This window comes from Apodemus sylvaticus, chromosome 3 (assembly GCF_947179515.1).
Source record: "Apodemus sylvaticus chromosome 3, mApoSyl1.1, whole genome shotgun sequence".
Taxonomy (NCBI): domain Eukaryota; kingdom Metazoa; phylum Chordata; class Mammalia; order Rodentia; family Muridae; genus Apodemus; species Apodemus sylvaticus.
This window is the reverse complement of record NC_067474.1, coordinates 115,615,313-115,634,301: the sequence shown is the minus strand read 5'-3', so window position 1 is coordinate 115,634,301 and position 18,989 is coordinate 115,615,313. Positions and strand designations below refer to the sequence as shown.

General features: G+C 46.4%; 1 protein-coding gene across 1 annotated transcript in view; it reads right to left on the bottom strand.

Moving 5' to 3' along the window:
• The window catches only part of Cachd1 (cache domain containing 1), a 225,545-nt gene that overhangs the window by 1,725 nt on the left and 204,831 nt on the right, over positions 1–18,989 (bottom strand). The window contains exons 20-26 of the mRNA XM_052176841.1: positions 14,368–14,528; positions 13,971–14,057; positions 13,603–13,719; positions 12,138–12,289; positions 10,037–10,198; positions 8,884–8,961; positions 8,154–8,255 (exon numbers count right to left, since the gene is read on the bottom strand). Coding sequence (XP_052032801.1) covers positions 8,154–8,255; positions 8,884–8,961; positions 10,037–10,198; positions 12,138–12,289; positions 13,603–13,719; positions 13,971–14,057; positions 14,368–14,528 — 859 coding nt within the window. The remainder of the gene's footprint in view (positions 1–8,153; positions 8,256–8,883; positions 8,962–10,036; positions 10,199–12,137; positions 12,290–13,602; positions 13,720–13,970; positions 14,058–14,367; positions 14,529–18,989) is intronic.

The window sequence follows — 18,989 nt, the reverse complement described above, 5'->3', positions numbered from 1 at the left end:
CCAGTTAGCACCATGTGACATTAGTGAGGGTCCAACCAGTTAGCACCATGTGACATAAGTGAGGGTCCAACCAGTTAGCACCATGTGACATTAGTGAGGGTCCAACCAGTTAGCACCATGTGACATTAGTGAGGGTCCAACCAGTTAGTACCATGTGACATTAGTGAGGGTTTAACCAGTTAGCACCATGTGATATCAGCGCAGGTCCACCTCATTATCACCAGCACACAGGTCTCCAGCAAAACACAGGTCAGTGATTCCAACATAACAGCTAGGCTCTCAATGCCCACTGTAGAAGGGAGGTATCCAGAGAAGGGAAGGAACTCATCCAAGGTTCTAGCGCTTAAGGAAACATCCAATTCCTATCTAACCCAGAGCAACCAGAAAGGAATCAATTATTCTCTGTGGAAGCCAGCTCGCTATATTTAAAGATTTATTTCTTTCAGTATTCTAACTAATACATGTTTCAAAAGAAAATACCTTAGTTGATCAAAGGATTCTTTGCCAAGAACCTTGGCATGTTTTTAAATATTGCAAAAAAAAAAAATCTCTTCTAAATGTTTTGAGAAGTGACAGCTCATTAATAGTTTCCTGACACCTCAGTGTCACTCAGCCCTCACCCATGGGTAGAGACTAGTCACATTCCTGACTGCAAAATTAATGCGCCTGCATTCAGCCAAGCAGGAGCACTGTGTGGTTGAAAATGCCTGCTCTGTGCAAGAGTAATAAAGGAAATCTAGGTCCTCAATAAAACATAACTCAACTGGAAGGATTACTGAGCAGCCCCACGCAGAGGAGGTTTACTGGGCGTCTCTTATGTTTGAGACAGGCAAGAGCACAGGCCACTGGCTTACTCTTTCACTGCGGGCTACACTGGGGTCAGGGGTGACAAGTGAAATAGCCTTCTCTCCCTTTCTTAACGACTCAATCTGAGTAGGAGAGACGCTTCCTAGAATGTAGACCACGGTGAAGATAGTGGTGAGGTTCAGCTGAAAGCAAGTGGACTGACTGCTCCTGACTCAAGGAACGGGGAGGGGCCGCCCCACTTTAATTGGGTGAGTAAGACTTTGGTAAAGTGGAAACAAGCCAAGAGACGGGAGGCCAGCCCTGGACACATGGCGCTGTGATGTGATCCCTCCACTACACACCTTGGATGTGTTAGTGGGGAGCTGGACGGCAGGCATGTGAGAAGCACAGAGGTAAAGTTGTTGCATGATATGTATGTTAGAGTGGACAATAGGTGCACGCTTTCCCTATACATGGCCAGCCATGAGCAATCTGTGGTCAGAGAGACCTACTGGCAGTTTGGAGGACGGATGAAAGGGCAGGCAAGAGACATAGGAAGTCACAGCACAGCCCGCTGAAGGATGAGGCAAAGTGGGACAGGGCTGATTGTAGAGGTTGCTAGGCAACCAGGTATGGGTGGTTGTAAGGTGGCTGGCTGGTTATAATTTGACTCAGGATGAAGGTAGAGGAGACCTGGGAACCCAAATTGGGACTATCTTTATTCTGGGAGTCCAGTGTATGTGCCTGCCCACACGAGTGCGCACGTGCGAGACACACACACACGCACACACACACACACACACACACACACACACAATACTAGTGAGAAACAGGCATGGCTTCAGCAAAGGTGGGGAAGGAGGACAAAATTTGCTGCAGGTGCCAGGAGACACTGTCAGGAGCAATGCACGAAGAAAGGAGGCCTCAGAAGCCACCAGTCAAAGGACCCACAGGTAATGGCAGGGCATAATCATATGCAATAACTCTGAGCAACAGCCCTAAAGTAGTGGTTCTCAACCTGAGGGTCAGCACCGTAAAGGAGATGATTTGGGGTCTCCTATCAGTTATTTACATTATGACTCACAACAGTAGCAAAATTACAGTTATGATGTAGCAATGGAATAATTTTATTTATGAAGGGGTCATCACCACATGAGGAACAGTATTAAAGGTTTGCAGCCTTCGGAAGGTTGAGAGCCAGTGCCTTAAGGAGGGTCGGCTCCCTTGGGGAAATAGTGAAAGCTTAGCATGGGGAAGCAGGCAAGGCTGTGGGCTGGGGAGGCTGTGTAAGCGACAGTACAACCTGAGTAGAGCCAGGTGCTCGGAGAAGGGGAGGGGGCATCCCGGACCTCCAGTTGATGGTGGATTTAATAGCGCCTAAAGATGGAGAAGCACCTAATATCAAGAGGTTGTTCCTGGGAAGAATCAGAGAGCTTGGGAGCCAAATGGACCTGCCGGGTAAGGAGTCAGAGGGCTTGACATCCCTGTCAGGGGTCTAGCTTTCTAGATCCAGAGGTGGAGGAAATAGTGACACCGTTATCCCCATCTAAGCGATAGGAGTCAGAGTAAGTTTCTCAGTTTGCTCTTTGGCTGGGCATTGTGAGACAGGAGGCCAGACTCTGAAGGCTGCCAGATGTGTGTCTGAACCGCACTGTCCTTTGCCTATCAGGGAGGATGCCAATTAGCAAAGCATTTTTAGCTGTTTGCCCAGATGCCACCCAGGTGGGTCTCATCTCTGGTCACTTCTAAGTGCCACAGTAAGGGACTGACCATTTATTCAGCACACCCGGTATAAGTTCCCACCTTCTCAGACCCTACTGCTGTGCTTCCTGCTCCGCTGTGCCTTAGGTCTTCTCAGGTGAGTCTTCCACGCCCATCCCCCCTGACCTGCCTGTGGTCCTGCGAGCCCCCTGGGTTTGGTGTACTTTGTCACTCTACATGGCATTCTGTGATTAGCATATTATACTGAAAACAGATTGACCACTCTTTTGGGTCATTATTTTTGGAGATAAAGTCTTGTCACACAGCCCAGGCTAGCATGGAACTCACTGAGTAGCCCACAATCCTCCTGCTGCGCTTCTCATGCTGGGGTTAGAGATGTTCTCTGCTTTGCCTCGTTAGCCAGTACTTTTTATTTGCTGCCTCTTCACTCCTAGCACTGAACAGTGTCTCACACAAAAGAGACACTTCACAGCAAAGCCAGCCAGGTCTGCCTGCAGGGACAGAGCCGTAAATGCATCATCTCAGAAACAGAGGCAGGCAGACGCAGGTTCAAGGTTGGTTTGGACTATAGAGCAACTTCAAGGCCAACTTGAGCAACTTAGATTCTGTCTCAAAATAGAGTAAAAAGGGCTAGGGAGATATCTCAGTGGGAAACCACTTGCCTGGCATATACGAGGCTTCAGGAGGGTAGCTCCAAAATGATAAAAACAAGCAAGGCTTCGTACACTGTAATTCCCCAAGTAATGGCGTTAGTGTGTTTTATGTTCCCCATAGCTTTCCCTGGCATGCCAAATACTAGTCTCATATAATTAGGAAGACTTGGAAATCCATTTTTTCCTACTCAATAGTTTTTAGTCCAGAGATATTCTATAATTGTTTGCCTCACTGAGTTTGGATCTGAGATGTCCCCCAGAGGCTCTTGTGTTGGGAGCTTGGATGTTGTTTTTTGCTTTGGGAAGGGCTCAACCAAGATGGCTCCGTCCTCATCAGTGGACCAACCCCTTGGTAGATCCGAACCATGCAGCATTCGTGGGGGGGCCTGGAATCTGTACCTCACCCACCATGTCCTCAGCCATCACCGTTGGCCTGGCCATGGCCCAGAAATAGCACACACTGACACCTGTGAAACTGTGAGCCAAAAATACAGTTTCCCTCCCTGTACGGAGAGACGGCTTTTCTCAGTATCTGCAAGTGGTGAAAAGTTTGCACGGACACAATTCATTCACTCCACACTTTGCTAGTATTTAATTACATGAGTGGAAATCTCCAGGGCACAGCAAGTGGTAGGGCAGCAGGTGAAACAATGCGTGTTCTTTTCTTTCTCTTTAAGTCTGAGTCTGTGGGTGTATGTGGTAGTAGTGTGAGTTTGGACGTGCACATGTGGAGGTCAAAGGACAATCTCCAGTCGGTCCTTACCTCCTACCTTGTTAGAAGCAGGGTCTCCTTCCATGTTCGCCAGTCTAGCCCTCCCACAGCTCCCAGGGATTATCCCATCTCCACCTCCCATTTCATGATGGAAACTCTGGGCTTCTAGATGGGGCTATGGTGCCTGGCTTTGTGTGGGTTCTGTGGAAACTCAAGTCCTCATGCCTGTGCAGCAAGTACTTTGCAACCCACGGAGCCTTCTCCCCAGCCCACAGACACATCTTCTCATCCAACAAATAACCATTTACTTGGTGCCAGGCAATTGTGTACTGAGAACTGTGAGGGATCATGAAAAAAAAAATGCTATTTAAACACAAAGGACCTCTGGCAGCAATTGCAAAGGCATATGTAGAAAATATGGAGATAGCCTCAAGTAAGATTTGCATTTTAGGAATGAGGCCAGGCACCCATGAGGAATAGAAGACCAAATTTGGCTGCTGTAGTTTGGCATTCTGCTTATGTGTTTATGTTCCACTTCCCCAGACACTGCTACTTGTGAAACCTCTAGGTTCCTTCAGGGACTCACTCGCCATCTAGTGGCCACAGAGAGTAACTTCAGGAGGGTAGCTCCAGGACATAGTCTGCTTTTGACTAGGTTTTCTTTCATCATTTGTCCTGGAAAAAAGTAACTTAGAAACTGCCAAGGAAGAAGAAGAAATCCCACTTTCAAAAAGAAAAGGTTGCTTAGCATACACACACACACACACACACACACACACACACACACACGGAAAAATATCTGTCTAAACTTGGGTGTAAAGTTTCTAATGAGGAAGTAACAGCAATATAAACTCACAAGGAGCAAATAAACACATGCTGGCTGGTACATTTAAACTTAAAAATAAGCCAGTAGATATCAGACAGAACATGCTGTTTTCAAGAGAAATGTGAGATGCGTGGTTACAAAGCCATTCAGTGAGTCGCTCAGCTCGGAAGGCTCATATGTTACTGACGAGAACAAACACTTTTAAATTGTCTTAGAATATTGACAAAGTGTGGGGCCCAGGTTTTACGCATTCTAGCACGCGCGCGCGCACGCACACACACACACACACACAGGAACACACGCATGCACGCTCAGCACAGCCTGGAACCCTGGCACTGCTCGCTCCTGGGCTCCAGTCCTTCCTTGGATCATTAACTACTTTCCCGTTCTCCCTTGTTCACTCCAGGGTCTATCTCCTCTGACCATTTATGGGTCTATGAACACACATCTTCATTTCTGGGTTCCCCGAGAGTATTAACAGGGAGGAGAAGATGCAGGTGTAAGCCTGGGCCCCAAGCTCCTACCATTCTACCCTCTTTAATTTTCTCAAGAACTTTACCAGGTAGAAATTTCAATCCTGTTATTTATGTATGTCTTCATTTCCGAGACAGTGTGTCCCTATGCAGCCCTGGCTGGTCTGGAACTTGAGGTGTAGTAGATCAGTTTAGCTTCCACACCACAGGATCTTTCTGCCTCTGCATCTAGAGGGCTGGGATTAGATGTGTATGTTATCACTGTTAGGATTCTAAGTTCCACCCCACAGTTGCCTGGCAACAGGTAAGTATGCTCCTCCCCACTGTTACCTGGCAACAGCCAGGTAGGCCTGGCCCACCATAAAAGGGGCTGCTTATAGAGTTTAGACAGAACGCTAACCACCACAGCTGGCCAGCTTTCAAGAATCAGGAAACTAAGGACTAAAATAGCTCACTGGAGTCTCAATAGCTTTCCATAAAACAAGAGGTGATGGATTCTAAAGTGAACTCGTCCTTGCCTCGGGGTGTTCTCCAGCCCCTCAATGTCCAGTGCACAGGACACACCCAGTGTAGGTGTGAGCCAGGGAGCCACCGCTCAGAACCAGGGTGACGAAACAATCAATTCTATTTTCTCCCTTACTGCACATGTAGACTTTATCCTGCTGGCACAACAGAGCCATCCACTTGATGGGTCACCTTTAGTGACATACTGTACAGGTTCAGGGATACAACAGCCTACAGTTAAGCTCCACTGATTTCATGATGTATTTCCGATCTGGATACCATCAACACTTTCCACTTCCTTTGGTGGTGTATTCTGTCTGCATGAGAAACGAGGCTTTTATTCCTTGGGGATAACAGAGATCCAATTAGTGAGAGATGAGAGACTGTGAGCCCTTTGCCTCGTGACTGGCTCAGGAACTCAAGTTTCACTTTTCCTAAGCGGCTGCTTGGAGCTGTCTCACTAAGTCAGTGGAAGGAGCTGGGAAACACGGTGCTACTCCAGATCCTAATTTGGTATGGATGCCACGGGAGAGGGGGAGCTGAGAGTTGGTGTTTCTGCGGAATAAGAAATTATTTCTGCTGAACTTTAGTAGCCCTGGAACCTGCTTTAGTATTCAAAAGAGAAGGCACAGAATGACCTAGCAGAAGAACTTACACAGGTTCAAAGGATTCTTTTGCGGGGGTGGGTGTGGGTGGGGGGGGATGGGAGGGTGGGGGGAGTGGGGGTAGGGGAGGTGGGAAGCCAAGAAATTGAAAAATTTAAGTTCTGCCTCAGTTCTCCATAGAAACCTGAAGGTTCTATTTAGTCAGTGGGAACAATGCCATTCAAAGCTCAATACACAGCCTCTGATTTACCAGGCTGGGCTGTAGCATCTCACATCTTCCCAAGGAAGATTGCATCCCTGAGGTGGTATCAGGGGGCTATTGGTTGCTTGGAGGGATGTCATTTGCAGTGGTTTTTTGTTTTTGTTGTTGACACAGTGTTTGAAGGCTGTTTTCTTCTTTTCAGGATAGATGTGGGAAAAGCCAAGATTTAGAAAAAAAAAGGTTTAAGTAATTATCTAAGCATATTGAAAGACTTAGCTAGCTTTAACAATAAAGCATTCTTTTCTTCGGTTCAGTTTTTGGTTGATAGTGGCAGTGAGGCTCAGAGCTGATACTATTGTTGTTCCAGGGACAATAAGCAACGAGACACCAAGAATGTGAAGGCCCTGTGCCTTTGGGATCTTTAGGACAGGACAGGGGACTCCCTAAGACATGGGCTTGCTTGACACTTGACTTTGCTGCACTTAATGTGAATCTGAAACTCTATTCAGGCTCAGTGCAAGTGGTTCTTCTTCATCAAAGCTTTTGAGCCTGGAAGACATGGCCAGAGATGGAGGTAGACAATGCTAGAACAGCTTAGACGGTCTATGACCCAAGAGTATGATGCTGATACTGATGCTGATGCTGACACCAGTCTACCAGCAACAGGAAGTCCTGGGACCTATGGGGGCTCCACACTGAAAGTATGAACCTTTAGTGACAATGTGACTTTGAGGTATTTTCCATAGCCTCATGTTTTGTACACACACACACACACACACACACACACACACGAGTTAGAAACACAATTTTAGAAAGTTCTGGAAACTCTGGGAGATGAGACCTGGATGCAGGAAGTGTGACAGTGGTGACTGCTCCTGATATATATTACCCCGACTGTTTTCTGGTATGTGCCCCCGACTCTATCCACCCCAGCCATGATGGTCGTATCTGTCTTCTACGACTGCCCCTGCCACTATGATGTTTTACTCAAGATACTGGCCTAAGTGATATGGTTGCTTAGCAACCAAACTGAACCTCATAACCTTCAGCCAAAGGAATAATTCCTCTGTGAGGTTGTTTTTGCCGGGTATTTGGTTACAGCTATGAAATAAAGTGTCAAAAACACACTTTCAAAAATTACACTCATTACTAGGTGGTGGTGACACACACCTTTAATTCCAGTGCTCAGAAGGCAGAGGCAAGTGTGTTTGAGTTTGAGGCCAGCCTTTTCTGCAGAGCGAGTTCCAGGGCAGCTAAGGCTACACAGAGGAAAAAAAAATTACTCTTATTTGTGTATGTGCGCCTGTGCACTGTGGTGTGCAGCAGTCAGAGGTAACTTGTAGGAATCAGCTCTTCCCTTTCATCATGTGGATCCCACGGATTGAACTCAGGTCATTGGGCTTGGTTGCAAGAGTCTCTACCCACTGAGCCATCTCACCAGCCCCCACCTTCTTGATGGAGAAAAACTTGAAAGCAATCTGTGTGGTCAGGGCCTTTTAGCTTGACACTTTTCTCAAACTATGTCATGCTTGGGTGCATCCTTTGGGGAAACTATGTCAAAATAATTAGCTTAAATACAGAACAGAAGAAAGGGAGAGACCGTCTGTGTTCACCTCCCACAGCGTAACCCAGGGTTACGAGGCTTTCTAAGGCCGGAGACCACATCTTACCATGATCACTTTCGGTTCCCGAGCGGCCCCAGTAGCGTCTCCTCCTTTCTGGACTGTGTGCGTGTCGCTCCATGACCGCAGCTATGAACCGAGTGTTGCTGACTGCAGGACGTCACGGACAATTAATGTCATTCCTGTGCCAGGACCTTCGTTCTTCAACCCCCTTGCTCTGAGCACACCCACTTATGTGTTGGAGGAGTTATTCTTTCGGGAGTTAGAATAAATACTTTTTAAAACAATCCTAAGGATGGGGGAGCTGGCTTGGGCTGATGCAGGGAGGAGAGGCACTCAGCTACTTATCTCCAGAACGCACCAGCAGGCCAGTGTCTAGGCAGCCAAAGGCCATGGGGTTTCAACATCAACACAAGTCTCTTTTAATAAAGAAAGCACTTTTTTATTACTCTGAGATGTGTACACTAATTAGGGGACTAAAAAAAATTATTCTAGAAAGTTCTCTTTATAAAACAGCATGTTGGAAAAGTCACGGGAGGAGGGGCTTTAGGCCAAAGAAAATGTAAAAGATAACATCAAAAAAAGAAAAAAAAAAGCTTTTGAGATATTCTGAAACAAAGCAGAGACCCACACTTATTCCTAGTGAAAAGGGGAGAAAAAAAACCCACCATGTCAAAGCTTCTGAAATTTTAATACAAGCCAAAAGGACATAAGAAAGAATATTTATTTTGGATTAGCCTCCCGCTGACACACAAGGCAGGGGGTGGTGCATACTCACTGATGCCTCTGTCTTCATGACTGTCATCGTCTCTTTCATCTCTGTCATTCTCCAGGTTGGACATACGCACTGACATTTCTGTCCATCATTAGAAAGAGAGAAACATGACTATTTAATCAAACAAAACCATTGGCTTTAATACCCCGCAGAGGGCTGGTTTGATGGCTAGGTGACAGCATTCCGACAAGAGTGAAGAAGTTCAGGGCAGGGGATGGAGCAGAGTGGTAAAGAGCTAGCTCCAAATGTGCTGGGTTTTATCCCCAGCCCCTCGAAAAACAAACAAACAAACAAATAAAATAGTGCGCTTGCAAGAGAATGAACAGATGCCCCTGTCTGGTACAGGGGCGGGCAGAGACAAAGGAAGAACAAGAGAATAAAGGAAGAACATCTAGAATTGTGTTCTGGAGACAGAGGAAATCTTCTCTCAAGTGCTTAAGCAGAGTGGGGTCTGAAGCGTCCCTGGTTGTGCTGTGACAAGGCTGCAGAGCTGCCCATAGCCAGGTGCAAGGCCGCACTGGATGTGGGCCACCCTGAGTCTAGCCGAATCTCAGGCAGGTGTACCTCTGTGGCTGTGCTGTGTCAGGTCCATTGTCATAGCAACATCTCACACCAACTTGTCACTAGTCCTGCCAGCTGAGTGAAGCGGCCAGGACAAGTGTGAGTTGAGTTTACTTTCACAAAGAGCGGGCTGACATATCTCTGGGGACTTTGGGAAGGGTGGGAATGTTTTTGAGTATAGATGGCAGACTCAAGACTTTGGCAACAAAGTCATAGGCCAACTCTTTTATAGCTTGCTTCGATGATTTATCCTGTTTGGAGAGATCTGATTATTCTAATGTCTAGCGATGCAGAACAGACTCATGTTCTTGATCACGTTGATCTGGAGGTCTCTGGTTTGTGTGGGTTCAGACCTGCAAGGGCAGCCTGCTCACACACTCTGTCAGCGCCCTAGCTGCGCAGTTTGCGTAGGCCACAGAGTATGTGATGGATGAGGAAGGCATCTGGCAAGGGCCTGGTATTTTCTGGGTAATCAAAATGGGGCATGTGGAGCTTAGGCAATAAGTTAGAAAGCAGGTTTTGGGGACTTTCGGATATCATGCTGCTCTTACAAAAAGCACTGTTGAACAAACTCCAGGAGGCTTTCTGCACTCACCTTGAGCAGCAAGAGGCGACATATGCTGGTGGCTGCGGCGATGGATCTGGTGGCGGTAAGCATACACAGCAAGGACCAGCACCATGATACAGCCCATGATCCCTCCGGCTACAGGGCCCACTGGGGCGCTCTTAATCATGTTTAGTGTGATCACCTCATCACCTTCAGAGAGTAAAGGAACAGATGTGCCGTGTCAACATCTCCCAAGTGCAGAGGGAGGTGGGCACGGAGCAAGGGTGGTGGGAGGGAAAGGAGCAGAGGGGAAGGGTTTGGTGGGTGGCTGTGCTACACTCTAAATTCCTCACTGACACACGAGAATGTGGGAGTGGAAGCTTCGTTTCATTCCTGAGTCTTAAATGTTGGTTGCTACACAGAACAAGGATGGTAAGGGTTGCTGCAAAGAGTGAGCAGATGCAATCTGCTTACACACATGCATTGCCTGGTGCTGATGGAGTCCTAGCTAGCCCCCAAGAGCACCTAGTTGAGAAAGGCAAGGTGGGCCTCTTTGAAGGACACGTGAACTAAGAGATGACGTTTGTGGTTCACAGACCAAGTTGCAAAGAAATGGCCTCTTGTAGCACAGAGAATAACCCTTTGGAGTATGTTTGCATGAGCTGTGCCCTTACCTGGCTCAGCGGTAACACAGAGCTCAACTCCACATCCCCACAGGATGTAGCCTCCCTTCAGTCAGGTTAAATGTGTAGATACAGGGCTGGAGAGAGATGGCTCAGCGGTTAAGAGCACTGACTGCTCTTCCAAAGGTCCTGAGTTCAAATCCCACCAAAATCCCTGAGTGTTATTTTGGTGGCTCACAACTATCTGTAATGAGATCTGACACCCTCTTCTGGTGTGTCTGAAGACAGCTACAGTGTACCTAGATAAAGTGAAAAATAAATCCTTTTTTTTTTTTAAAGCAAGATACAGGGCTGGAGAGATGGCTTAGTTAACCACAGATTGCTCTTCCAGAGGTCCCGAGTTCTATTCCCAGCAAGCACATGGTGGCTCACAACCATCGGTTTTAGAGTCCGATGCCCTCTTGTGGTGTGCCTGAAGACAGCAACAACATATTTATATGCATTAAATAAATAAAGCTTTTTTTTTAAAGCAAAGATATAGATGGTCCCTAGTCTGTGACGATTTGACTCATCTTCATGACGATATGAGAGTAACAAGGCATTCAGTGAAAACGACATGGGCGTTGGAATCTCGAACTCTCATCGGGCTTGTAATGTGGAGGATGCTTTCCTAATACAGGCTATGGCAAGTCCCAACTAGCCACGGGCTCACAAGGGTTAAATAGCCAGCACTCTGCGGTGAACTGCTCTGGTAAGTTATGTAACATCCAGCAGGCTGAGTGTATTAAAAACACTTTGACTTATTTTTTTCTTCAACCCGTAATAGGTTTATGGGGTCACAACTATATCCCAAGATGAGAAACATCTACACTCACTAGTGGCTTAAATAGGGTGACTCAAATTTGCCAGCTAAGAACAAGGGCATGCTGCCGATTCTGGGAAGACACTGAAAAACAAAATCTAATGAGAAATAGACTCTTCCGTAGTATCTTCAAGGACTGGTGGCCTGAGCCCAGGGGCTCTTCAGATGATGTCCTTGTCCACACCCTAAGCTGCTATAGCAGCCCTACGGAGCCCTGGCGTCTGATGACCCCATTGCCCTAAACAGCGATGGGTAGCTGTGGCCTCGCACCTTGTAAGGTTGGGAAGGGGAAAGGGAAGGCTCCGGGATGAAAGAGCACACCCCAGGCAGGCCCCGTGCTTCTCACAGCTGGGATGCACATTTAAGCGGACTCCAGAGCTCAGCCATGTGGAAATCAGGCCAGAGTTTCTCAAAATAAGCTTCACGGAACTGAATTCCAGGCTTGCAAAACTTGGTAGCACGCTTGGCTGCCCACTGCACAGAGTGTGTAGCCAGCTCTGAAGGTAATTATCTGGCTTCGGTTTTTTTTTTTTTTAAAACTAAGGATGACTGGGCAAATGAATCAGGGAAGTTGGGCAGAGGATGATAAAGAGTTTGATCCCAGGATATAGGCAGAAAATTGCATTCAAGAGTGAAATCACCACGGTTCCCCTAAGCAACATACCGATGGCTCCCATGTCATCGACATAGGGACTTTTGGCTCCCACGATCCCCCCAAAGCATTCTTTCTGGGGCGCACAGTAGGATTTGTCCAGGTGAGTCTTTCCGTCACTGTCCACCACACACCATTCGCAGTCCAGCACACCGAAACAGTCCCTGGAGGGTTGACAATGTTTAAGGAAGCAGCATGAGATGGAGAGCAGGTACGTCAGCCTTAGCTGGAGCTCAGGTACCAGCGTTGCTCCTGCGGGGAACAGCTGCCTGTCAAGTCCCTTTCCCTGTCAAGGGGGAGAGCAGTCCTCTACCTGGGGGTGGCCATTGCGAACCTCTCGGCCACATGACAATGAAAGAAGGCCAAGTACTGAGTTACCCTACCACCTCCACATGGGAGTTAGTGTGGTCTTACTCAACGTCATCTCAGAAGATCAAAGGCAAATGGCCCCAGGGTTGTTTGGTTTTGGTTTAACATGCCCCATGTGAGTGGTTATTATGTTGTTTTTTTGTTGAAAAAAGAAGAAAATAATAGACAAATCCATTCAGGAAAAGATTCATCTGTTTAAAAGAGATTTCCTAATGGCCAGTCTCCTGGGCTGCATGCAGAGTGAGGTTCTTAAGAAATTACACTGGTGACAGTGCTGCCTGCTCCTAAATGTAGCATGACAACCCATGTTAATCAGAGTGAGGCTAACCTTTTTCTCAGCTCAACTAAAGACGAGGCTGACATGCCCTCTGTGCCCTCACTTTGCCCGATCAACACGGCAACCAGCAGCCAGAGAGAGGTAATCACCGTCCCCAGCCCTTATTTGCCATAGCCACTGCCCCATGCCTAGTCCAACACACCCGAGGGGAGCAGCCTGCAGCAGGGGACACAGGGCTGTTAGTTCTCAGACCTGCCCTGGAGCAGACCTGCTCTCTAAGAAGGGAAAACTAATGAGTTCTACAACGCTTCCCCGAGAAATCTTGATGGCTGCCTGGTCCTGTTTGGAAGCCCAGGAGACCCGAATCCCTTGCAACATCTCTTGCACTCTGCTTATTAAAACAAAAGGACCTCCTATACACAGCAGAGGCCCTTTCCAGCTTAGAGCAAAAGTCAAATACCTGTAACCAGTGGGAATGAAAGATTTCATCTGGGAGACTCGTGGTGTAGGAACCACTGTAGCTCCCCAAAAAGGACATACCCTTAAAGCATGAAGGATGGGGACCCAAGCACTGGCTGCAGATGCTCAGTGGGGTGGCAGAGCACTGATCTCAAGACAGTCTTTCCAACTTTCTCTCATTTGTGTGTGTGTGTGGGGGGGGGGGGCGGGGCAGCAGTTCTTGATACAGGGCTTCTCTGTATAATAGCCCTGGCTGTGCTGGACTCACTTTGTAGACCAGGCTGGCTTCACAGAGATTCTCCTGCCTCTGCCTCCCGAGGGCTGGGTTAAACTCATGTCCCACCACGCCTGACTTTCAGGAAGGTGTCTTACCCACTCTCCATCCTCTGGTTACATCTGCTGTTGACACACTGGTGCAGGGCATCTTGCAGGCCGGGGTCGATAGCTGTGTATGTCACTGGCTCCTGGTGAACCTCACAGCTTGGGTTTCTATGCAGGAAGTAAGTCTGGAGGTTAGAGTCAGTGGCACCCAGATTCCAAACATCTAGGTCCTTGATAATGGCAGACAAGTTTGAGTTTTTATATTTGCTTTTATATTTGACATTGGGTCAATCCATTTAACTACCAGATTGCTTAATTTGTTTGTATTTATGTACAATAGAAATAATATATATGTGCTTACACACACACACACACACACACACACACACACACACACACACGTATATATTTTTTTTTACCTGTTCTCTGCGTTGGTGAGGTTGCCAGTACACTCATTGACCTCCAGGGGGCACTCACAAGGACATTCACATTCATTTTGCTCCATTCTGAAAAGCAATCAGAATTACTAGTCAGAGGTAGATGTCAGCAGAATATCATACACACACCAGGGGATTAAGATAAAAAAAAATCCTCTGTGAATCACAATGGACGGTGAAAATGAGGCCATAGCCAAAGATTTAAATAGCATCTGGCCTGACCCCGCAGCCATGGTGACTGGGTCATGGGAACAGCACAGATCTAAAGGCTTCTGTAAACCTGGACTTCCCTTCCCCAGGACACATCTCCACCCCTTCTGCTCAAAATGCCTGGCAGTGGTTAAAATATTAAACGGTCCAAGAACAGAGTCTAGCCCACCGGTGGCAGTTGAGACAGAGACGGTCCACCATGCTGCAAGCACAGAAGGCAAGAGAGTCACAGGTCTCATTGACGATGCCGACGAACGCATTGGTTCCTGGGATCCTTGTCAGGCGGTACTTAGAACAGTGGCTGCCGTGCACGAGGTTCGTCAAATCCCCCTAGGACAAGGTGAACGACAGCAGTGCAAAGACTTGCCTCTGCCTCTTTGGTTTTTTTAAAGACAGTTTCTCTGTGTAGGCCTGGGTATCCTGAAACATGCTTTGTTTCATAGGCTGGCCTTGAACTCAGAGATCCTCCTGCCTCTGCCTCCTGATTGCTAGGATTAAAAGCATGTGCAACCACCACCTGGCCACTTAGCTTTCTTGCAGAAAAGACAGAATAGTTTAGATTGTGATTATAAAGCATCACATGGCCACTGTACAACATTTTTAGTATTTTTAGAAGATTTATTTTTGGATGTGTGAGTACTTGGAGGCTTGGAGGCTAGGGTAGGGTGTTGGATCCCCAGGTGCTGGAAACCAAATTTAGTTCCTCTGGAAGAACAGCAAGAGCTCATGCCCTCTGAGACATCTCTTGGTTTAAAATGTGGCCTAGGGAGCATTGCTTGTTAAAAAACTTGTTTTTGCCAGGTGGTGGTGGCGGCGGCGGCGGCGGCGGCGGCGGCGTACGCCTTTAATCCCAGCACTTGGGAGGCAGAGGCAGGCGGATTTCTGAGTTCGAGGCCAGCCTGGTCTACAGAGTGAGTTCCAGGACAGCCAGGGCTACACAGAGAAACCCTGTCTCGAAAAACAAAAAAAAAAAACAAAAAAAAAAACAAAAGAAAAAACCCAAAAAACCCCCCAAAAAACAAACAAACAAACAAAAAAAAAACAAATGCAACTTGTTTTCCTCACTTGGGTGAGAAAAAAAATTACAGATAATTCTATCAGTCAGATAAAAATTTCATGTAATAGTTGGAATATATTATTTTTCATCTATACTTACATAAATATAAATGGACATAGCTAATTTTATTATGCTTTTTTATTTTTACTTTTCAATTTTATGTGCATGGTTGTCGTGCCTGCATGTGTCTGTGCATCATGCATGTTTCTCCAGAGACCAGAAGACGGCATCAGATCCCCAGGAACTGCAGTTACAGATGGCTGGGAGTGGCCCTGTGAGTGCTAGGGATTGAACCTAGACCCTCTGGCAGAGGGATAGGTGTGCCTAACTGCTGAGTCATCTCTCCAGCTCCTAGTTTAATAATCATAAGGAAAAAAAAGATAATATCATATCATTGTTGGTTAGTGTTAACTACTACTTAGTGTGTGGGGAGATTAGCTTGACTGTGTTGAGGTAGAGAGAAGAACCCACTGTGGGCGGCATCACTCCCTAGGCGGACCCTGGATGGTGTCAAAGGGGAAAGGGAGCGGAGCAGCAGCAGGCGTCCATGCAACCATGCTCTCTGTTTCCTCATCAAGGATGCAGTGGAACCACTTTAATGCTATGTCCTCGACTTCTGCATAGAGTCTACCCTTGAGCTGGAGGGCAGAAGAACCTTTGGGCCTTTAGCTGCTTTTGTCAGAGTAGTAAGCTTGTTTCAAAAGCAAACCAAATTAGCTACAAGCCGTACACTTCTTTCTTCCCGTTAACAAACCTTTCTGCTTCCTAGAGTAAAAGACATTTAAAACACAAAGGTTCTTTGAGAGATGACTGATTTCCTGCTTCTGCAACATTGAAACGGAACTAAGCCTCCTTTTTCTTCACTCTATGGTTAGCAAATGTGAGGGGCAGTCTCTAGGAGTGCCATAAAAACTCAAATTGTATGATATTGTATGATAATATGTAATAATCATCCTTCTGCATTTGTATAAAATACCCTAGGACAACTATTGCAACTCACACACCAGAGTCGTTCATCTCTTAAAATGTGTGTGACTGCCAGGCGGTGGTGGTGCACACCTGTAATCCCAGCACTCTGGGAGGCAGAGGCAGGCAGATTTCTGAGTTCGAGGCCAGCCTGGTCTACAGAGTGAGTTCCAGGACAGCCAGGGCTGTACAGAGAAACCCTGTCTCAAAAAAAAACCAAATCCAAAAAAACAAACAAAAAAAAAGTGTGTGTGACCAGGAGCCCACATTCAAAGGTTGTGGCACAGAATGGGTTCTTAGATTCTGGAGTTTTATCCTGTGTGAAAGACACTCACTGCTAGGATATGCAGTGACCTGGGCTTATTATGCAATAAGCTTCACTATACAGAATGCTCCAATTTCATTTAGGGAGAAAATGTCAGCCGTTAAGAAATTATCTATCAGGCTGGAGAGATGGCTTAGCAGTTAAGAGCACTGACTGCTCTTCCAGAGGTCCTGAGTTCAATTCCTAGCAACCACACGGTGGATCTGATGTCCTCTTCTGGAGTATCTGAAGACAGCTACAGTGTACTCATATAAACAAACAAACAAACAAACAAACAAACCTTTAAAAAAGAAATTATCTCTGGGGCTGGAGAGATGGCTCAGTGGTTAAGAGCACTTACTGCCCTTCCAGAGGTCCTGAGTTCAAATCCCAGCAACCACATGGTGGCTCACAACCACCTATAATGGGATCTGATGCCCTCTTCTGGTGTGTCTGAAGACAGATACAGTATACTCTTATACATATAAATAAATAAATCTTAAAAAAATTATCTATCCCTGTAAGATAGTTCAGTGGGTGAAGGCACCTACCACCCAAAGTAACAGCCTGAGCTCCATCTTGGGGATCAACATGGTGGTTAGAGAGTGGTCTTCTAACCTCTACACATGTTGTTTACATCTGTACATGATGCAACTTAAAAAGTAACAACAAGCCGGGCAGTGGTGGCACACGCCTGTAATCCCACCACTCTGGGAGGCAGAGGCAGGCAGATTTCTGAGTTCGAGGCCAGCCTGGTCTACAGAGTGAGTTCCAGGACAGCCAGGGCTAGCTGTACAGAGAAACCCTGTCTCAAAAAAAAACCAAATCAAAACAAACAAACAAACAAAAAACAAAAAACAAACAAACAAACAAAAAGTAACAACAAAGAAATCCTAATTTCCTCTCAACTAAAACATGCCTTTCAGTAGTATTTCTACTCCAGCCTTGTGGCGTTGTCTGGCCCATGACACTGTAGAAATGAACTAGATGTATAGAAAGAAGCAGACTTGCATATGAAAACCGTGCGAGCATTGATGCCTGAAATGGAGTGAGATGCAAGGGGGGGGGAGGTGGATGTGGAACTTGAAAAGTCCTCCTTCCTGCTGGCCTTGCTTTGCACAATCAACTTCATAATATTTCCCTTAATATATTCAAGTTAATCCAGCATATTAAAAATTACTATTTTTTTATTCTTTAGAGGTTAATTTCTTTTCATTTTATGTGTATTGGTATCTTGCCTACATGTCTGTGTGGGATGCTAGCTCTCCGAGCACTGGAGTTACAGACCGTTGTGAGCTACCATGTAGGTGCTGGGAATGGAAACTCAAGAGGATCAGCCAGTCCTCTTAACTGCAGAGCCATATCTCTCCAGCCCTCAAAAAGTATACAGTACATGTAATGACTGAGATACATAAATGCCTATGTAAATTAACAACTTGCTCCCTGTGAACGAGTTTTTAAATATTAGTTCTTGAACCCCTCCCAGCCAGTTCTGTTCTTTCCTAGCTAAGAACACTCATAAATTTTGAAGGACATATTAGATATTTAGCAGCAATTCAAATTCTGAAGAATACTCTAAGCTACAAAAACAAACATTAAAAACTCTTTCAGGATGATTTCCAGAAAACTCCCCATCTAACATGATGGGTGATGGAGGATTATGTGGGCTGGCCTTTGGGATTCAGGCAGCCCAACCATAGCTAGGAGCACACAGAACCACAGGCATGCGTACAGAGAGCAGGAACAGCCCTCAGCAGAGACTTCAAAGGGATAAGGGATGGCTTGGTGTGATCGATATCCTTTGTCATCAAGTTGACTACATCTGGAATTAATTATAACCCAGGTACATCTCTGAGGGTTTTTTTCCTTAATTAAATCATTTGAAGTGGGAAGGCCCACTTCTAACCTGGATATCTGATCCAGGGAAGATACATTCTTATCCCACTTTGACTCTGAGCCACATCTTCATGAAGGACATGGAAGGAGAAGCTTGCTCTGTCTCTCTCTTGGCCTGTTTGCTTTGGCTTTCCCTAGCAAGTCTGTTCCTTCACTGCAGTTAGGACCTACTTTTTTTGGAATTCCAGCATATACTAATGACTAGCTGAGACACCCAGCTTCAGGAACTGAACAAATACTGGATATTTGGACCTTCTGTTGGTAGACAGCCATTATTGGGCTAGCTGGACACCAACCTATAAGCCGTTCTCTCTCCCCCTCCCTACCCCTCTCTCTACACACACACACACACACACACACACACACACACACACACACGCACACACGCACGCACGCACACACACACTAATTGTATAAATTCTGTCCCTCTAGGGTAGTGGTTCTCAACTTTTCTAATGCTGTGACACTTTAATACAGTTCCTCATGTTGTGGTGACCTTCAACCATAAAATTATTTGCGTAGCTACTTCATACCTATAATTTGCTACTGTTATAAATTGTAGTGTAAC